This window comes from Chiloscyllium plagiosum, unplaced genomic scaffold (assembly GCF_037043375.1).
Source record: "Chiloscyllium plagiosum isolate Xiang-an unplaced genomic scaffold, Cpla_swu_hap1 HiC_scaffold_37, whole genome shotgun sequence".
Classification (NCBI taxonomy): Eukaryota; Metazoa; Chordata; class Chondrichthyes; order Orectolobiformes; family Hemiscylliidae; genus Chiloscyllium; species Chiloscyllium plagiosum.
This window is the reverse complement of record NW_028270175.1, coordinates 38633956-38650129: the sequence shown is the minus strand read 5'-3', so window position 1 is coordinate 38650129 and position 16174 is coordinate 38633956. Positions and strand designations below refer to the sequence as shown.

Here is a 16174-nt window from a genome sequence, read left to right as displayed (position 1 = left end):
TTTCAGCATCTTAAGGATGCTTGTAGATGATCTTTAGTGGGGATGGAGCAGGGAATTTGAAAACATTGTCATAAATGGGATTAAAGCAGAATCCAAATTTGGAAGTCAGGCTCATGGGGATTTTAAGTACATTGGTTTGGAAATCAGGCAGAATGCATCTCACATCACTTTGCATAATCTTATTTGAAATATGTAAACTCATTGCTATTAGCTAAAGGTAGGGCTTTACAAAAAGATGCAGCAGCTTCCAAATCTGAAATGAAGAAATTGCAAGGTCTAATAGGATAGCTGAATTGGCTGGCACCCAAATAAGGACAGATGCCAGTTTTGACATCTTTGAGTTGAGTAACACTCTGAAAAATCTCTAAGTGGAAGGTATTTTCCAAGGAAACCAAACATTCCAAATATATTAAGTGACAATATTGGAAGAAATTCTTAAAAAAGATTCAGCAGCAATATTCATTGAGTGCGACATCAATACTGCTTCACTATGGGATAACATACACTCAATGAAATGTGTGAATGAAAATGTCTGAGGAACAATATTGCAGTTTTAAAACAGATGTGGGAGAATGGAGAGATCACCAAATTGAAATAATTAAATAGTAGTAATCAATTATCTGATTATTTTAAAAAGAAAGCAGCAAGTTCAAAGAAACTGTTGGATGTACTGGAAAAATAGATGCTTGGAATTTTAGAGTACAAAGGGAAAGATATGGAAATATAACCTATTTTCATTTTTTAAATTCTGTTATGATCACAGCTGGTGTTATTACTGGAAAATGCAGACCCCAGAGTGAGGAACTGGGCTTGATGGATCATATTTTGTTTTTAATTTTTACAAAGTGGTCGCCAGCTGAAGCATAAGCATGCAGTGCTCCAGATGTTGCTTTAACAAAAAAACAGAAAACATAAAGGAATATACTTGAAATATAATAATCCAAATTATCTATTTATATTCCAAATTCAAAGATTTTAAACACACAGTAAAAGTATAATCCCTTTAATCTCAAAATACTGTTTTATAAATAGGGAAGAAAAAGAACAGCTTTTGTATAATGCCCAAAATACTCCGTACAGTTTGTAAAACTCCATACCTAGTACAGTATCCGGGCAGCACAGTGGCTCAGTGGTTAGCACTGCTGTATCACAGTGCCAGTGACCCAGGTTTGATTCAAAATGCTCCTTGTATAATATTCACTCCAGGATTCCTGTATCTTGATAGGTTGGAGTCAACTGTGACATTCACTTTTGATTTTGATTTTATTGTCACATGTATTTTACACTAAGATTACAACAAAATACAGTGAAAAGCTTTCATTTGTCACCATTTTAAATAATTTAAATAATATTATGGAAGATAAAGAAAGATATAGCTTGAAAAGAGTCCATCAGTCCTGAGCCAGCTCATCCCCCCGTTAGCAATGTATGTGCTGCCATTCCACTGCCACCATTTAACCTCATCTACACCAGACACAACCAATATCAAAATTGACAATTATCAGGCGTCATCTTTGCCACTGAGCTGATACTCCTCCACCACTGCCTCAATGCCACCTATGGTAGACCAGTCAATGTCAAAGACGTATCTCTTGCCGCTGGGTACACCTGATCGATGTTGTGATGATGTCCTTATGCCACAGCTTTGCCACTGCCAGCATTGGACTCAACTAATGATGAAGTTGCCGAACCTCAGGCACCATCTTTTGCTGTGGGCCTACCTTGCCGATGTCACCTCTGCCAATGTATCAGGTGTCAATTCCAGGTCCTGTGTTTGCTCTGGAAAAGTAAGTAGGGTCTCACTTTCCTCCGCACTTGGCCTACTCGATGACCATACCCTGGGCTCACTGGAAGTCCATGCCCTGGGCCCGGCTGGAAGTCTGTGTCTTGGGCCTGGTGGAGGTCCACAGTACGTCTGCCCAAGGTCCGCACACTGGGCTTTCACCACCACAGATGCCATCCAAGCTCAGGACAAGGTAGGTTTAAAAAAAAAGAGACAGCAAAAATAAAGAAAAGCTGTCGAAGTGGACAAGCTCCAGCACAAGAGCCCTATTGGACCAGAAGCCAACTGGAACTCTAGATACATTCTTCTTAGAGTTATCATAACACTTGAGCTTCAATATGCTCAGCTTAAATACTCACTCATGTGTTTATATCTAAACACTTCTGGTCTGGAACTAATGCTTACTTTTAACGCCAAAGTAATCTGTGTCTATCATTTCATTCTCAGGAACATTGCATCCAACCATCATGTTCCAAGGTCTTCCCAGGACTATCCCACTCAAAGTAAGATATGAAATTAAAAGTCACTTTAGTTGTAGGGGTTCTCCTTAAGCTTAAAAAAACACAAATTCCAGAATTTTGTAACAAATCTTTGAGGCCCCATTATTTACCACACAGAGTCTCAATAACTCAAAAATAAACAAAAGTCCATTAGTGCACAAACCTAATCACTTCGAAAACTGTATTTAAAAGAAATCGCTATGACTACATAAATACTTACAAGTTAATTATTTACTTCAGACACATGGAAAACCCACCACTTGCTAACTCAAAAACCACAGTCAATTGGACACAAAATATCATTAAAAATCATATCCATAAATCAACAGTCTATATCACAATTATTATAGATTGATTTATCTAAATAAGAGAAAGGGGAATCTCCTGTAATCTAAAATAGATGAAGGAATGCCTGAAACCTAATGAAATGAAGGATCATATGATTGGTATGTTAATAAAGAGTTAACTGTGTATGAATCAGTTGCATAAATATTAGTAGCTACTAGTCAGTGGTGAGGAAATTTTATTGTTTATGGCAAACTGAAATAAAGCTCTTGCAAAAAAAAATGGACGTTGAATTCTGTTTAAAAACTATTATCTTTTGGACTATAATGTTGTGAATATCCTAACAGTTTTTCTCAGAACTAAACTTAGAACACAGGCTAGCTTTCAAGAGAAAATGGAACTAGCAGTCAGTGAAGATGTTATTCATACACTTAACTATGACAAATAGTAAATTGATTATTGGTATGTTTCCTGGAAAAGGAATCCTAAATCGCTAGAGTCCACTTGAAATAAATGTTAAGGATATCTGGAAAGAGAGTTTAGTTTTTTCAAGTGCCGGCTTTCATATTGGAATAGTGTGGAGAGCTCGATGGAGCTGAAATACCCAGGATACCTTAATCAACAATCAAGTTGCCAGGTTTTAAAAACTAGAGTGTTATAAGTTTGGATTGCTTAAAATATTGCAAACATTAAGGATTGCATGACTGATTATTTTCTGTACTCTTGCATCTGGCTAATTATAATTATGGCGAGGAGTATTAACAGATATTTTTATTCTTAGTGATACAAGTTAGTAGATTAGGATAGATTCCCTACAGTGCAGAAACAGGCCCTTCAGCCCAAGTCCACACCAACCCTCCGAAGAGTAACCCACCCAGACCCATTTCCCTCTGACTAATTCACCTAACACTGTGGGCAATTTAGCATGGCCAATCTACCTAACCTGCACATCTTTGGACTGTGGGAGGAAACCCATGCAGACACGGAGAATATGCAAACTCCACACAGACAGTTGCCCGAGGCTGGAATCGAATCCAGGTCCCTGGTGCTGTGAGGCTGCAGTGCTAACCAGTAAACCACCGTGCTGCCGGTAGTGTGGTGGTTTCTATCTTTCATGTTGGAAGGGAAACAATAGTAGGAAAACTGCAATCCCTAGTGCTAACGGTCATGATAAGCACAATTATCAGTCCACCAACCTCTGATTCCCTCCATGCTTCTATGTGCTAATCAGAGAACCAGGTCGGCCTTGGAATGATCTTCTTGTAATATAAACTGTAATAAGGTGCACAAAAACCATTGCTATTTTACTAAATCAACCAGAAATGAGAAAATTTTGGATAGAAATAAAGTGCTGCTTTTGTGTTGTACAAGTTAACTTCATTTGTTCTTTTTCAGCTGGCTCTAGTCTAGCACCAACAAAGCAGGGGATCAGAGTCACTACAACTGAAATTGCAGATTGCTCAATGGTAAGTGTCATCTACAAATTAACCATAATTATTCCTGAAAATTGCCACCCAGGTTGATAGTGCTGTTAAGAAGGCATATGGTGTGTTAGGTTTCATTGGTAGAGGGATTGAGTTCCGGAGCCACAATATCATGTTTCAACTGTACAAAACGCTGGTGCGGCCACACTTGGAATATTGTGTACAGTTCTGGTCGCCATATTAGGGGAAGGATGTGGAAGCATTGGAAAAGGTGCAGAGGAGATTTACCAGGACGTTGCCTGGCCTGGAGAGAAGGTCATATGAGGAAAGGCTGAGAGACTTGGATCTGTTCTCATTGGAAAGAAGAAGGCCAAGAGGGGATTTGATAGAAACATAAAGATGATCAGAGGATTAGATAGAGTAGACAGTGAAAGTCTTTTTCCTAGGATGATGAAGTCAGCTTGTATGAGGGAGCATAACTACAAATTGAGGGGTGATAGATTTAAGACAGATGTCAGAAGCAGGTTCTTTACTCAGAGAGTGGTAAGGGCGTGGAATGCCCTACCTGCTATCGAACTCATCTGTGCATACCTCGACACGGTCCTGTCCCCCTTAGTCCAAGAACTCCCCACCTACGTTCGGGACACCACCCATGCCCTCCACCTCCTCCATGATTTTCACTTCCCCGATCCCCAAAGCCTTATCTTCACCATGGACATCCAGTCCCTGTACACCTCCTTCCCCCATCACCAAGGACTCAAAGCCCTCCGCTTCTTCCTTTCCCGCCATACCAACCAGTACCTCTCCACTGACACCCTCCTTCGACTGACTGAACTGGTCCTCACCCTGAACAACTTCTCTTTCCAATCCTCCCACTTCCTCCAAACAAAAGGAGTAGCCATGGGCACCCGCATGGGCCCCAGCTATGCCTGCCTCTTCGTAGGATATGTGGAACAGTCCATCTTCCGCAGCTACACTGGCACCACCCCCCACCTTTTCCTCCGCTACATCGATGACTGTATCGGCGCTGCCTCATGCTTCCACGAGGAGGTTGAACAGTTCATCCACTTTACCAACACCTTCCACCCCGACTTCAAATTTACCTGGACCGTCTCAGACTCCTCCCTCCCCTTCCTAGACCTTTCCATTTCTATCTCGGGCGACCGAATCAACACGGACATTTACTATAAACCGACCGACTCCCACTGCTACCTAATCTACACCTCCTCCTACCCTGCCCCCTGTAAAAACGCCATTCCATATTCCCAATTCCTTTGTCTCCGCCGCATCTGCTCCCAGGAGGACCAGTTCCAATACCGTATAACCCAGATGGCCTCCTTCTTCAAAGACCGCAATTTGCCCCCAGACGTGATTGACAATTCCCTCCACCGCATCTCCTCCACTTCCCGCTCCTCCGACCTTGAGCCCCGTCCCTCCAATCGCCACCAGGACAGAACCCCACTGGTCCTCACCTACCACCCCACCAACCTCCATATACATCGTATCATTCGTCGTCATTTCTGCCACCTCCAAACCAGGGATATATTTCCCTCCCCTCCCCTATCAGCATTCCGAAAAGACCACTCCCTCCGTGACTCCCTCGTCAGGTCCACACCCCCCACCAACCCGACCTCCACTCCCGGCACCTTCTCCTGCAACCGCAAGAAATGCAAAACATGCGCCCACACCTCCCCCCTTACTTCCCTCCAAGGCCCCAAGGGATCCTTCCATATCAGCCACAAATTCACCTGCACCTCCACACACATCATTTACTGCATCTGCTGCATCTGATGTGGCCTCCTCTATATTGGGGAGACAGGCCGCCTACTTGCGGAACGTTTCAGAGAACACCTCTGGGACACCTGGACCAACCAACCCAACCACCCCATGGCTCAACACTTCAACTCTCCCTCCTACTCCACCAAGGACATGCAGGTCCTTGGACTCGTCCATCGCCAGACCATAGCAACACGACGGCTGGAGGAAGAGCGCCTCATCTTCCGCCTGGGAACCCTCCAACCACAGGGATGAACTCAGATTTCTCCAGTTTCCTCCTTTCACCTCCCCCGACCTTGTCTTAGTCCCAACCCTCGAACTCAGCACCGCCTTCCTAACCTGCAATCTTCTTCCTGACCTCTCCGCCCCCACCCCCATTCCGGCCTATCACCCTCACCTTGACCTCCTTCCACCTATCGCATTTCCAACGCCCCTCCCCCAAGTCCCTCCTCCCTTTAATCTTAGCCTGCTGGACACACTTTCCTCTTTCTGAAGAAGGGCTCATGCCCGAAATGTTGATTCTCCTGCTCCTTGGATGCTGCCTGACCTGCTGACTTTTCCAGCAACACATTTTCAGCTCATACCTGCTAATGTAGTCAACTCAGCCACATTAGGGAGATTTAAACAATCCTTGGATAAGCACATGGATGATGGTGGGATAGTGTAGGGGGACGAGCTGAGAATAGTTCACAGGTCGGCCCAACATCGAGGGCCAAAGGGCCTGTTCTGCTCTGTATTGTTCTATGTTCTATGTTCCATGAAATGCCAGAAATACATTGTTAAACTCAACTGACAAGTTACTCGAACATTCATAATACTGAAGCAGAGGTATTAAGTTTTGAACACAGTCTATTCTGAGGAGCAGGCTGAATTGTATTCAGGCTTGGGCTGATGTGTGGCAAGTAAGATTTTGACTATAGAGGCTTTAACTAAAACCACCTCCCTTGACATAAAAGAACATTACCATCGCTGAATTACCTTCTATCATCAATCTGAAGGTCACCATTAGCTGGAGACTTAACTGGACCAGCTGTATAAATATTTTTGGTGTACTGTGACAGCAGTGTGTGGCAAGATGCATGGCAGTAATTTGCCAAGTTGCCTTTGACAGCATTTCCTTAACTGGTGAGCTCTATTACTTAGAAGAGTAGGGCAACAGACGCATGAGAACACCACCACCTCCAGCTTTTCCTACAATTTATACACTATTCTGATGTGGAAATATATCATCGTTCCTTCATCTTCGCTGTGTCAAAATCTTTGGATTCCCTCCATGATAGCAATGGGGGAATGCATTCACAACATTTACTACAGTGGTTCAAGAAGGTGGCTCATCATAACTTTCTCAAGGTTAATTAGGGTTAGACCACAAAAAGGTGGTTTGCCAGTGTTGTCCACATTCTTGTAAATGAATAAATGAAATGTATTTTTGTGCAATGATTATTCAATAAGATGTTTTAAGAAATTGAACATTCTGTCTGGAAAATACTTTAAGAAATTACAGAAAAATAGATTTTAAAAATGATGAATAAAATATTGCAGAGTGTAAGGACTGAGCAGTGCATGCTCCACTGTTTTGGAAGCCCCTGGCTATTCAGAAATTCATCTCATTGGCATTTTATTGCCAAATACATAGGATATCAAACACACCTCTAAGTTAGTGGATTTCAAGCTCCTGTGTGCAGTTAAGATGATTACTTGACTTCAGAAATACTTAGTTGGCTGTATTATGTTCTGAGGTGCCCTGAAATGATTAAAAATGTTTTATAAACCTGCTTCCTTCTTTCTGTAATGATCAGAAAATTGGTCAAATCTAGTAAGGTTTTTCTGCACTGTGGATGTTGTGGTTCAAGAGTTATATGAATTAAGTTTCTTCAATACAGCAATTTGCTGTTTTATCCTACAGTAAAGTACCATTAGGGTTAATTACATGAATCACTTTCACCTAATCTACATAGGAACACACCATTTCAAAGTTCACTTCCAATTCATTCACCACCTTAACGTAGAAATATACCACCTTCATCATCACAGTGGGCATACCTTCAGCCATATTGATTGCATCCCATGAGTGAGCAATTTACAAAAATGGCGAGGTCACATTAAAAGAATCCCGAAACTTAATCTTTTTATGATAGCAGACATGCCTAGTACAGCTGCATTGGTCATGGAGGTACAGTTATGAAAGATCAGTCTTCTGGTACAAATGTCTGATGAACAACACCTGAAGAAGGTGATTTCTGGTGTATTTATGATTTGGAGGTGGTCATCAGCAAAGTAAATATATTGACTGCTTAAATGTGACTCTGAAACAGTGTGAATGGATGTCCATAAATTGTAAGAAGATAAAGTATAGTGAGAAATTAATCTAGAGGCATGTTGCACTACTGATCCTGAACAACAGCACTGGCTGAGATGTAACACTTGAAAATATCAAGATTTTGAGTCTGGTGAATATGGCATTTACTGTAATTATCATTCTGAGCAAAACCAGGTTCCATTGGTTACTAGACAATTCAATGCAGCACAGTGGCTCAGTAGTTAGCACTGTTGCCTCACAGCACTAGGGACCCGGGTTTGATTTCAGCCTCAGGCGACTGTTAGTTTGCACATTTTCCCCATGTCTACATGTGCTCTAGTTTCCTCCCACAATCCAAATGTGTGCAAGTTAGGTGAATTGGCCATGCTAAATTGTCCATTAAGTTCAGGTGCTTTAGTTAGGGGTAAATATAGATTAATGGGGAATGTGTCTGGGTGGGATACTCTTTGGTGGATTGGTGTAGATCTGTTGGGCCAAATGGCCTGTTTCCACACTGTAGGGATTCAACGATTCTTATTCACTATTGACGTAAATAATTTTTAAAACTCATGTTTAGCCTGTTAAATAGTATCAGAGTTTAATTTTGTTGATGCTCCATTACTTAGCACAAGGAAACCTAGAGTCATAGAGATGTACAACATAGAAACAGACCCTTTGGTCCAACTTGTCCATGCCGACCAGATATCCTAACCTAATCTAGTCCCATTTGCCAGCACTTGGCCCATATCCCTCTAAACCTTTCCTTAGAGATTGGAACTACAGTTTACTGTAAAAGGTCTCTGTGGTACAAAGATAAGTTTATGTTTATTAGATACTGTTTACAGGGCTGACAGTTTTGAACTTAAGTCAAACTAATCTAAAAGACTGAATAGCAAACCAGCAAATTATATGTTTTTATCATCAAAGGCAACTTTTTCAGTGCTGGCTGCAACTCAAAAAAATTATCTGTCATGTTCCAAATGGGTAGCTGAATCTTGATTAACAATTTTTAAACTCAATTATTCCAATGCACCGTTTTTGATGTGTTAAGGATGAAATATGTTTTCAAATATCATTACTGACTTATAGGAAGAAGACCGTTACAGGCAAATGCTGAACCGCAGTGATAGTGAAAATATTGCCAACAACTATTTCAGGTCAAAGCGTGCTAGTCAGATCCTGAATACAGACCCTGCACGAAGTCTCTGTAAGTATTTTCACAATCCATGATGAAAACAGTAATACTAAACATACCATTGGGAACTAGTTCAAACAATATTCTTTCCAAGAAGAAATATCAAAACTCAGATGCATTGTGCCAGCTTAGAAAGTACCTTGGTGAGGATACCTTTTATTATTACGGAGGATATTTGTCCAAAATGCCATTAAGTAAGTCTTTGGGCTATTTGACCTTTTAGTCCAGTAGTAAATCTCAGCACATTGCTTTTACAAAGCATGCTGTGTGAACAACTATCCAATCAAAGTACTGAAATAAATTGTAGCACTTAATAACCTGCATTATAGAATTGGGCCAATTCTTGGCTTAGAATTGTGCTAAGTAATATGACCATGGGTATTAATATACCATCATACCGGGAAGCCTGGAAGGAGGCCTTGGTTCTGTCAGTTAAACAAGCAATGGGATATGAGGTCCAGATGTGTTTTGAGTGAATGCAAGGGTCTAGCAAATGGATTCAGGAATACTTCAAAGTGTTGGGTCTTAAGATCACTGGGGAAATGATCCTGAAATCGGGAGTCACTGGAAGAAGCTGACATGTCCTGGGAACAATTGAAGAAGAAACGGAATCAAGGAGGATTGAAAAAGATCACAAGATCTGGGAATGGTAGAATGAAACTCTGAGGAGAGGATCCCAGGGTCCAGGAAGCCAGCACAAAGTTTAGGATTAATCTTTCAATATATAGGATCCCAAGTGCATGACCTACTGAGGGAAAGCATAGCTTGGGAGGTGGAACCCATACCATCCTGACTCCGTTCAGACTGTTATATCCATAATTGTTTCCTCAACAAAATTCCAATACATTATCAATCTCTCCACATGATCTTTTAGATCTACAGGTTCGTCTCTCCCACCAGTCTTCCTGTTTTTGCATTCCTATCTTAAGACATTTAATGGTAAAATCTTCTCAACGTATATTCAGAGTACCTGCCACAGTTACTGCTATTCATAAGTACTGCTCGTCTATGAGGAATCCGAAGCAGAAAAGCAACAATGATTAATAACTAAATCTATATCAGTTTGATGACTTGGTTTTAAAATCCAGTTTGTTCATGCAGACTTTTGGATAAGCAAAGAAATATCAATTTCTCCAGGACAAGGGAGCACATATCCTTTCTGGCGATTTTTAAGAATAAAATTACAGTTTTGAGTTAGCCAATTAATTAAAAACAGTTTTTGTATTAGGCCTAGTCCATACTGATCAATATTCATCAATGGTATAAACAAATCAGATTTAAATTGTTCCTTAGTTTAACTCAAATTGGAAATCCCTTTAATGAGCAACCTTTGAAGTTGAATTTGGTTAAACTGATCTGTGTAAATAGCTCATGAAGAATGGTGTGGCATTGTGCAAATGACCCTATTTTGTATTTTTTGTTCTCTCCTGTAACAGTGCACAACTCCACATCTGTACATAATGTATCTCTTAACAATGGATCTTCTTCCCATGCTGTCTCCAACTTGAACACAGTGTCTCCAACCCAGCCTCCTGAAATGCCCACGCCAAGGCCATTTCGCTTGGAATCTTTGGAACTTCGTGTGCCCTCAGCCAAAACCAAACGCAAGAAAAGCAAAAGCAGTTCTTTCATGGACATTGCCTGATTTGGAACTGTTGCAATAAATTGTTTTTAAAGACATTTGTTGTATTTTTCCCTTCCCGTCCTGCTAATGCTGCTCTATCACCAGCTACTTAGAGGTGTTTGGGATAGTAATAGAGCTACTGTCCGAAAGGCTGTCTATGTAATATAGCGCTTTATTCCCATTTGACACCTCCCTATATGTCTGCAATTGAGAAATCATAATGATGCAGGAAACTGATTGAGACCTGTATTGGTCTAATAAATCATACTACTATGCCATCGAATGCTGTTGTTTTGGGAATTTGAATATATATAAAGTGAAATTACAAAAGTCAAAGTTCCACACAACACATTTCATCTTAACAATAGCACAGTTCATGTATTTTAAATTTCACTAAATCTTTCCAAGAGCTTGCTGCTGTTCTCTTTTCCACTCTTCTTTTTATTTCATTCAATTTATTCATCATCCATCCCTACAAATTAATTTTCCAAAACATTTCTGATTTTGTTTACTAAATTCCTTCAAATTAGCCAATCTGACAATGAACCAGTTCTGGATGTACAGCTACGTTTTCGTTTCTTTCTGATCAGCGAAAGTTTATTATGTTGCTTGAGTCTGATCAAGAGCTGCCACCTTTACCTCTCCAAAAAATGTCTTTACATGTTGATCTTCTGAGCTTCTCTATCTCTTCTAAAGCAAACCTTGTCCTTTCCTATTGCAGCTTTCAAGAAGTTTGGCTTCTTTCATGCTTAACATTGCTTCTCTCCTCAGCAATTCTGTTTCATGCTCAAGAATATCCAATATTTTTAACATTATTGCAATATCAAGGGAAGGTCCTTAGAATATATTTCTAACATCCTAACATCTGTTAAAGTTTTCTAACAAGATACAAGAAAAATATTGTCTTCTGATACAATAATGACTTACAATTCTGTTTCTCATCACGTGCCAATATTTCGGACATTTCACACATGGACAAAGTTAGTGTATGGACAAAGGAAGGAAATGGATAACAGAAAGGGTGTGGATATGACTAATGCTTTCTCACCTCTAGCCACAAACTCTAGAAATATACAGGGATGGAGATAGAGGTCTAACAGTTTTCTTTTTTCACCTAAGTTTGAGATTCCATTATAATGCTAGAAGTACTCTTATAATTTTGCACTCCATTTCTTAACTTTTTCTCCTCTCTACATTCTAACTTTATTGAAATTGAGACTCGTTATAGTATCCCATTCAAGCTCACTCATTCTCATGAGCTCCCGCAGTTTCATCTTGCATTGCTATTCACCATTTTCTTTTTACTTTCCGGTCTATTGCCCTTTCTGTTTTATTGTTGTTAACCTTGATAATGTACTGCCCTATATCAGGCAAATTGTTTGGCCTCCCTCCAGGTGTCCTCAAGCTGTTACTTCATTGTAAGCAGCTCCATTCACACAAGTTCCTCTTATTAAGATGCTCCTGGTGATGTTGTTTACCAATCTCAAAAACAGTCATTCCAACTGGTCCACTTTTTAAAAACATGTCCAGGCTGGGTATTATGAGTTCACTCTGGGAGCAGGAGCAGGAGGTCAGGCTATGTATTTGCTGTCATTTGTAATGTTACACATAAATGGCTGCCACAGTAATGTTATAAATATCATACATTTTATAAATTATTGTCATTGTATTCTTACATTGTCTGTGATGGCTAAACTGAGCCAAGTGCTCAGAATTCACAAGTAACCAGTTAACTATTGCTGTTCTTTAACTTTGATGAGTATTCTTATAAATCTTCAAATGATTTTGTTAGTAAACATAACAACAAACTGTACCTATCATAGGGTCCAAAGTTTAATTCTTGTCCTGAATTATTGTATCTCAGCAGAGTTGTAATAAAGATAATATAGTATTAATTTTATTATCCATGTTTAAGGTAAGGCAGGAGGGTACATGGAATGAATAAATTGATTGTTATCTAATTAACCTTGGCAGAATTCTTTGTTATGGATCTCAGTTGGAAAAAATGGATTGGGCTTGACCATGATGATCCCCCACAGTCAAAAATCCTGCTGTTGCTTAAAGAATGACACCGATGGACTGTACACAAAACCAGAGAGGATAGTCACACTGAAGAGCCTGGCTCCAGATAGTACTGGATTTGAAATTATTATAATTTCAACACCTCAAGCTCAGGTGGAACAAAAACACCACCCAGCTTGTATTCCTACCTCAACTTATTTGTAAAATTTGATGAGACCATTTAGACATCCAATTGGTAATGAAGCTTCTCCGGTTAATAGGAAATCCTGCAGTGATATTGGGTTCCCAGGGAAGCTCCCTAGTCTGTGCTAAATTAGCTAGTCTCAGTTTATTTAGGCTGTTACATCTGGCCACAACCCTCCAGGTAAAGAAGAGGAAGATGAAATCAGCTAGGTGGTTGTTCCCACTAATCCTTGTTGCAAAGTGCACATGTGCAGAAATTGAATGGGAATAACAAAAGGCTGTACAACCTTTACACTTGCCACTTGGGCAAGTTCTGGAAGGTGCTGGCACTTTTCTCACTGTCCTCTAACCATGAGTTGGAGCCATGAGGTAAGGAAGGAGAAAAGTAATTGTGGCAGGTGTTGGAATTAAATGTACATGTGCATGTCCAACTCAGAATAAACTAAACAAAGAAAGAAATGCAGTCAAACATTATTATGACCCACCATTGGAAGTACACAAAAGTTGTGTTAGTTTTAGGCTTTTATCATTTTGACTAACAATACTTCAACTCAGACTGACATTTTTTTAAAATAATGACATATGAGTAATATTTTGTTATATTGGAATTTGATTACAGTCACTTTTAATGGTAAATTAAAATGAGATTAGGAGGAAATGGGCATAATTGTTCTTATTCATATATCTTTAAACTATGTAGTCACAGAAGAATTAATTTATGTATTATGTTACTTAAACTAAATTATTTGTTTGTTTATAACATTTTAAGCTTGTATCTGTACACATTCTCAATAAAGTTAAGAAAAAAATTTGAGTTTTTCTAACTCCTTTTGCAATTAAAAATACATTTTGATGAAAGTTGTCACTGTGGACTTAATTATCTGAACAAATCTAATCCAGTCTCCCTCTTAGTTCTGTATTTAAATGGACCAACTGTGAGATTGGACCACACAGCTTGAAAGGTCAGGTCAGAGACAAGTTAACTAATCTCAATCTCTGAGGATTCAAAGCAGGGGGAACAAAAAGCAGAATCAAGCAGGGCTTCTCCTTCTGTCTTTTTCCTATGACCGCCTATAACTAAATTTCCAAGTGTAGACTTGCATGAAAATATTGGCTGTGGCGTCTAGACTTAGGTACAGTATGGACAATGACTATTTGAGCAAATAAGACTGTAAACCTTAGCATAACCCACCACCTTCATGACAGCAAAGGTAAATACAGTGAAATCGTAGCAAATCAAATAACAGGGGATCTATTCATAAATTTGTATTGAGCAAAGCTTTGAGATAACTGGGGAAGTATCCTATGTAACCAGATTTGCCTGCAGACATACTTTCTGAAAAAATGAAAATCCCAAATGAAAACGTGGAAAAGCAGTAAATATGTGAAAACTCAGTGGTGGAATCATTCACTCTTTAGCGATACCCACTATTCACTTAAAATCAGTGTTTTCCACTTGCAGTTTGACTTCAAATTCTCACCAATCAACACATTTAACTTTCTCACAGGTTTAGATGCCATTTTCAAGTTTGAAAATCTTGTTAGATGGAGGCCTTGATATCAAATGATGGCTTACTTTGAGCTACATGATTTCATTTTCCAGTGTGGCCTAACCGTGGTTTAATTTGTTGCCATAATCATATGACAAGCTTAAATGAGTTTGGTCAATCTAGATTTAGCAATGTGGAACTTCAGCTTATCACTGGCATCATTCTATTCAATACAACCAAAACTTATCAGTATCAGAATTTGACATCATAATTTTACTTAATGAACATGATGGTCTAGTGGTACTATCACTGGACTATTAATCCAGAAGTTCCACTAATGTTCTAGGGACCTGGCTTTGAATCTGTCCGCAGCAGATATCCATTTTAAAAAATGGAGCTAAGAATCTAAGGATGACTGTGAAATAATTGTCAGAAGAACCCACCTGATTCACTAACATCTGTTGGAAGGAAATCTGCAATCCTCATGTAACTGCCAAATCACAACAGTGGAGTTGACTCTCAACTGCCTTCTGAAATGGCTTCATAAGCCACTCAGTTGTATCGATTACTATGAAGTATAAGCAAAGAAATTAAACTGGATGGACAAAGAATTGATCTAGACACAAGAAACAACAATGGCAAAAACAGCCTTGTTGAGCCTGCAAAATTCTCCTTACTAACATCTGGGGGCTGGTGCCAAAATAGGGAAGCTGTCTCACAGACTAGTCAAGCCACAGCCTTACATAGTCATACTCACAGAATCATACTCTACAGACATGTCCGAGACACCACCATTACTATTCCTGGATTTGTCCCACCAGAACTGTCCAGCAGAGATAGTAGCACAGTGGTCTAAAGTCAGGAGGGAATTGCCATGGACATCCTCAACATTGACTCTGGACCTCATGAAATCTCATGGCATCAGGTTATAAATGGGCAAGGAAACCTCCTGCTGATTACCATTAATTGCCTTCCCTAAGCTGATGAATCAGTACTCCTTCGTGTTGAACAACAGTTGGAGGAAGCACTGAGGGTGGCAAGGATAGTGAAGGAATCAAAAAGAGGGAAATAATTAACTTGACCTCAGCCCCACCAATCTGCCAACTGCAGATCCATCTGTCCATGACAGTATTGGTAAGAGTGACCACAGCACAGTCCTTTGAAGATGTAGTCCCATTTTAACATTGAGAATACCTTCCATTGTGTTGTGTGGCACTATCACCTTGCTAAATGGGACAGACTTCAAACAGATCGAGCAATTCTAAATTGGCTATCCATGAGGTGCTGTGGGCATTCAACAACAGCAGAATCGTGCTCCAACATAATTTGCAAACTCAAAGACCAGCATATCCCCCACCCGAGCTCTACCATCAAGCCAGGGGATCAACCCAGGTTCAATGGAGAGTACAGGAGAATATGCAAGGCACAGCACCAGACATACCTAAAAAATGAGGAGTCAACCTGGTGAAGCTACCAAACAGGACTACTTGCATAAGCAACAAGCGAAAGTCTGATGACACCATGGCTTTAAGAGGTAAATTTTGTCCCTGTTTTTATGAAGAGAGGTTGAGACAGAGGTGTGGAGCAGTCTGC

The 16174-nt window shown here is 40.0% G+C and overlaps 1 protein-coding gene across 2 annotated transcripts in view; it reads left to right on the top strand.

Moving 5' to 3' along the window:
* Positions 1–13906, top strand: part of kif17 (kinesin family member 17) — a 97448-nt gene extending 83542 nt beyond the window's left edge. For both annotated transcript variants that reach the window (XM_043675541.2, XM_043675542.2), the window contains exons 12-14: positions 3964–4034; positions 9157–9274; positions 10699–13906. In XM_043675541.2, coding sequence (XP_043531476.1) covers positions 3964–4034; positions 9157–9274; positions 10699–10907 — 398 coding nt within the window. In that variant the 3' untranslated portion in view covers positions 10908–13906. The remainder of the gene's footprint in view (positions 1–3963; positions 4035–9156; positions 9275–10698) is intronic.
* Positions 13907–16174: the final 2268 nt, after the last annotated feature.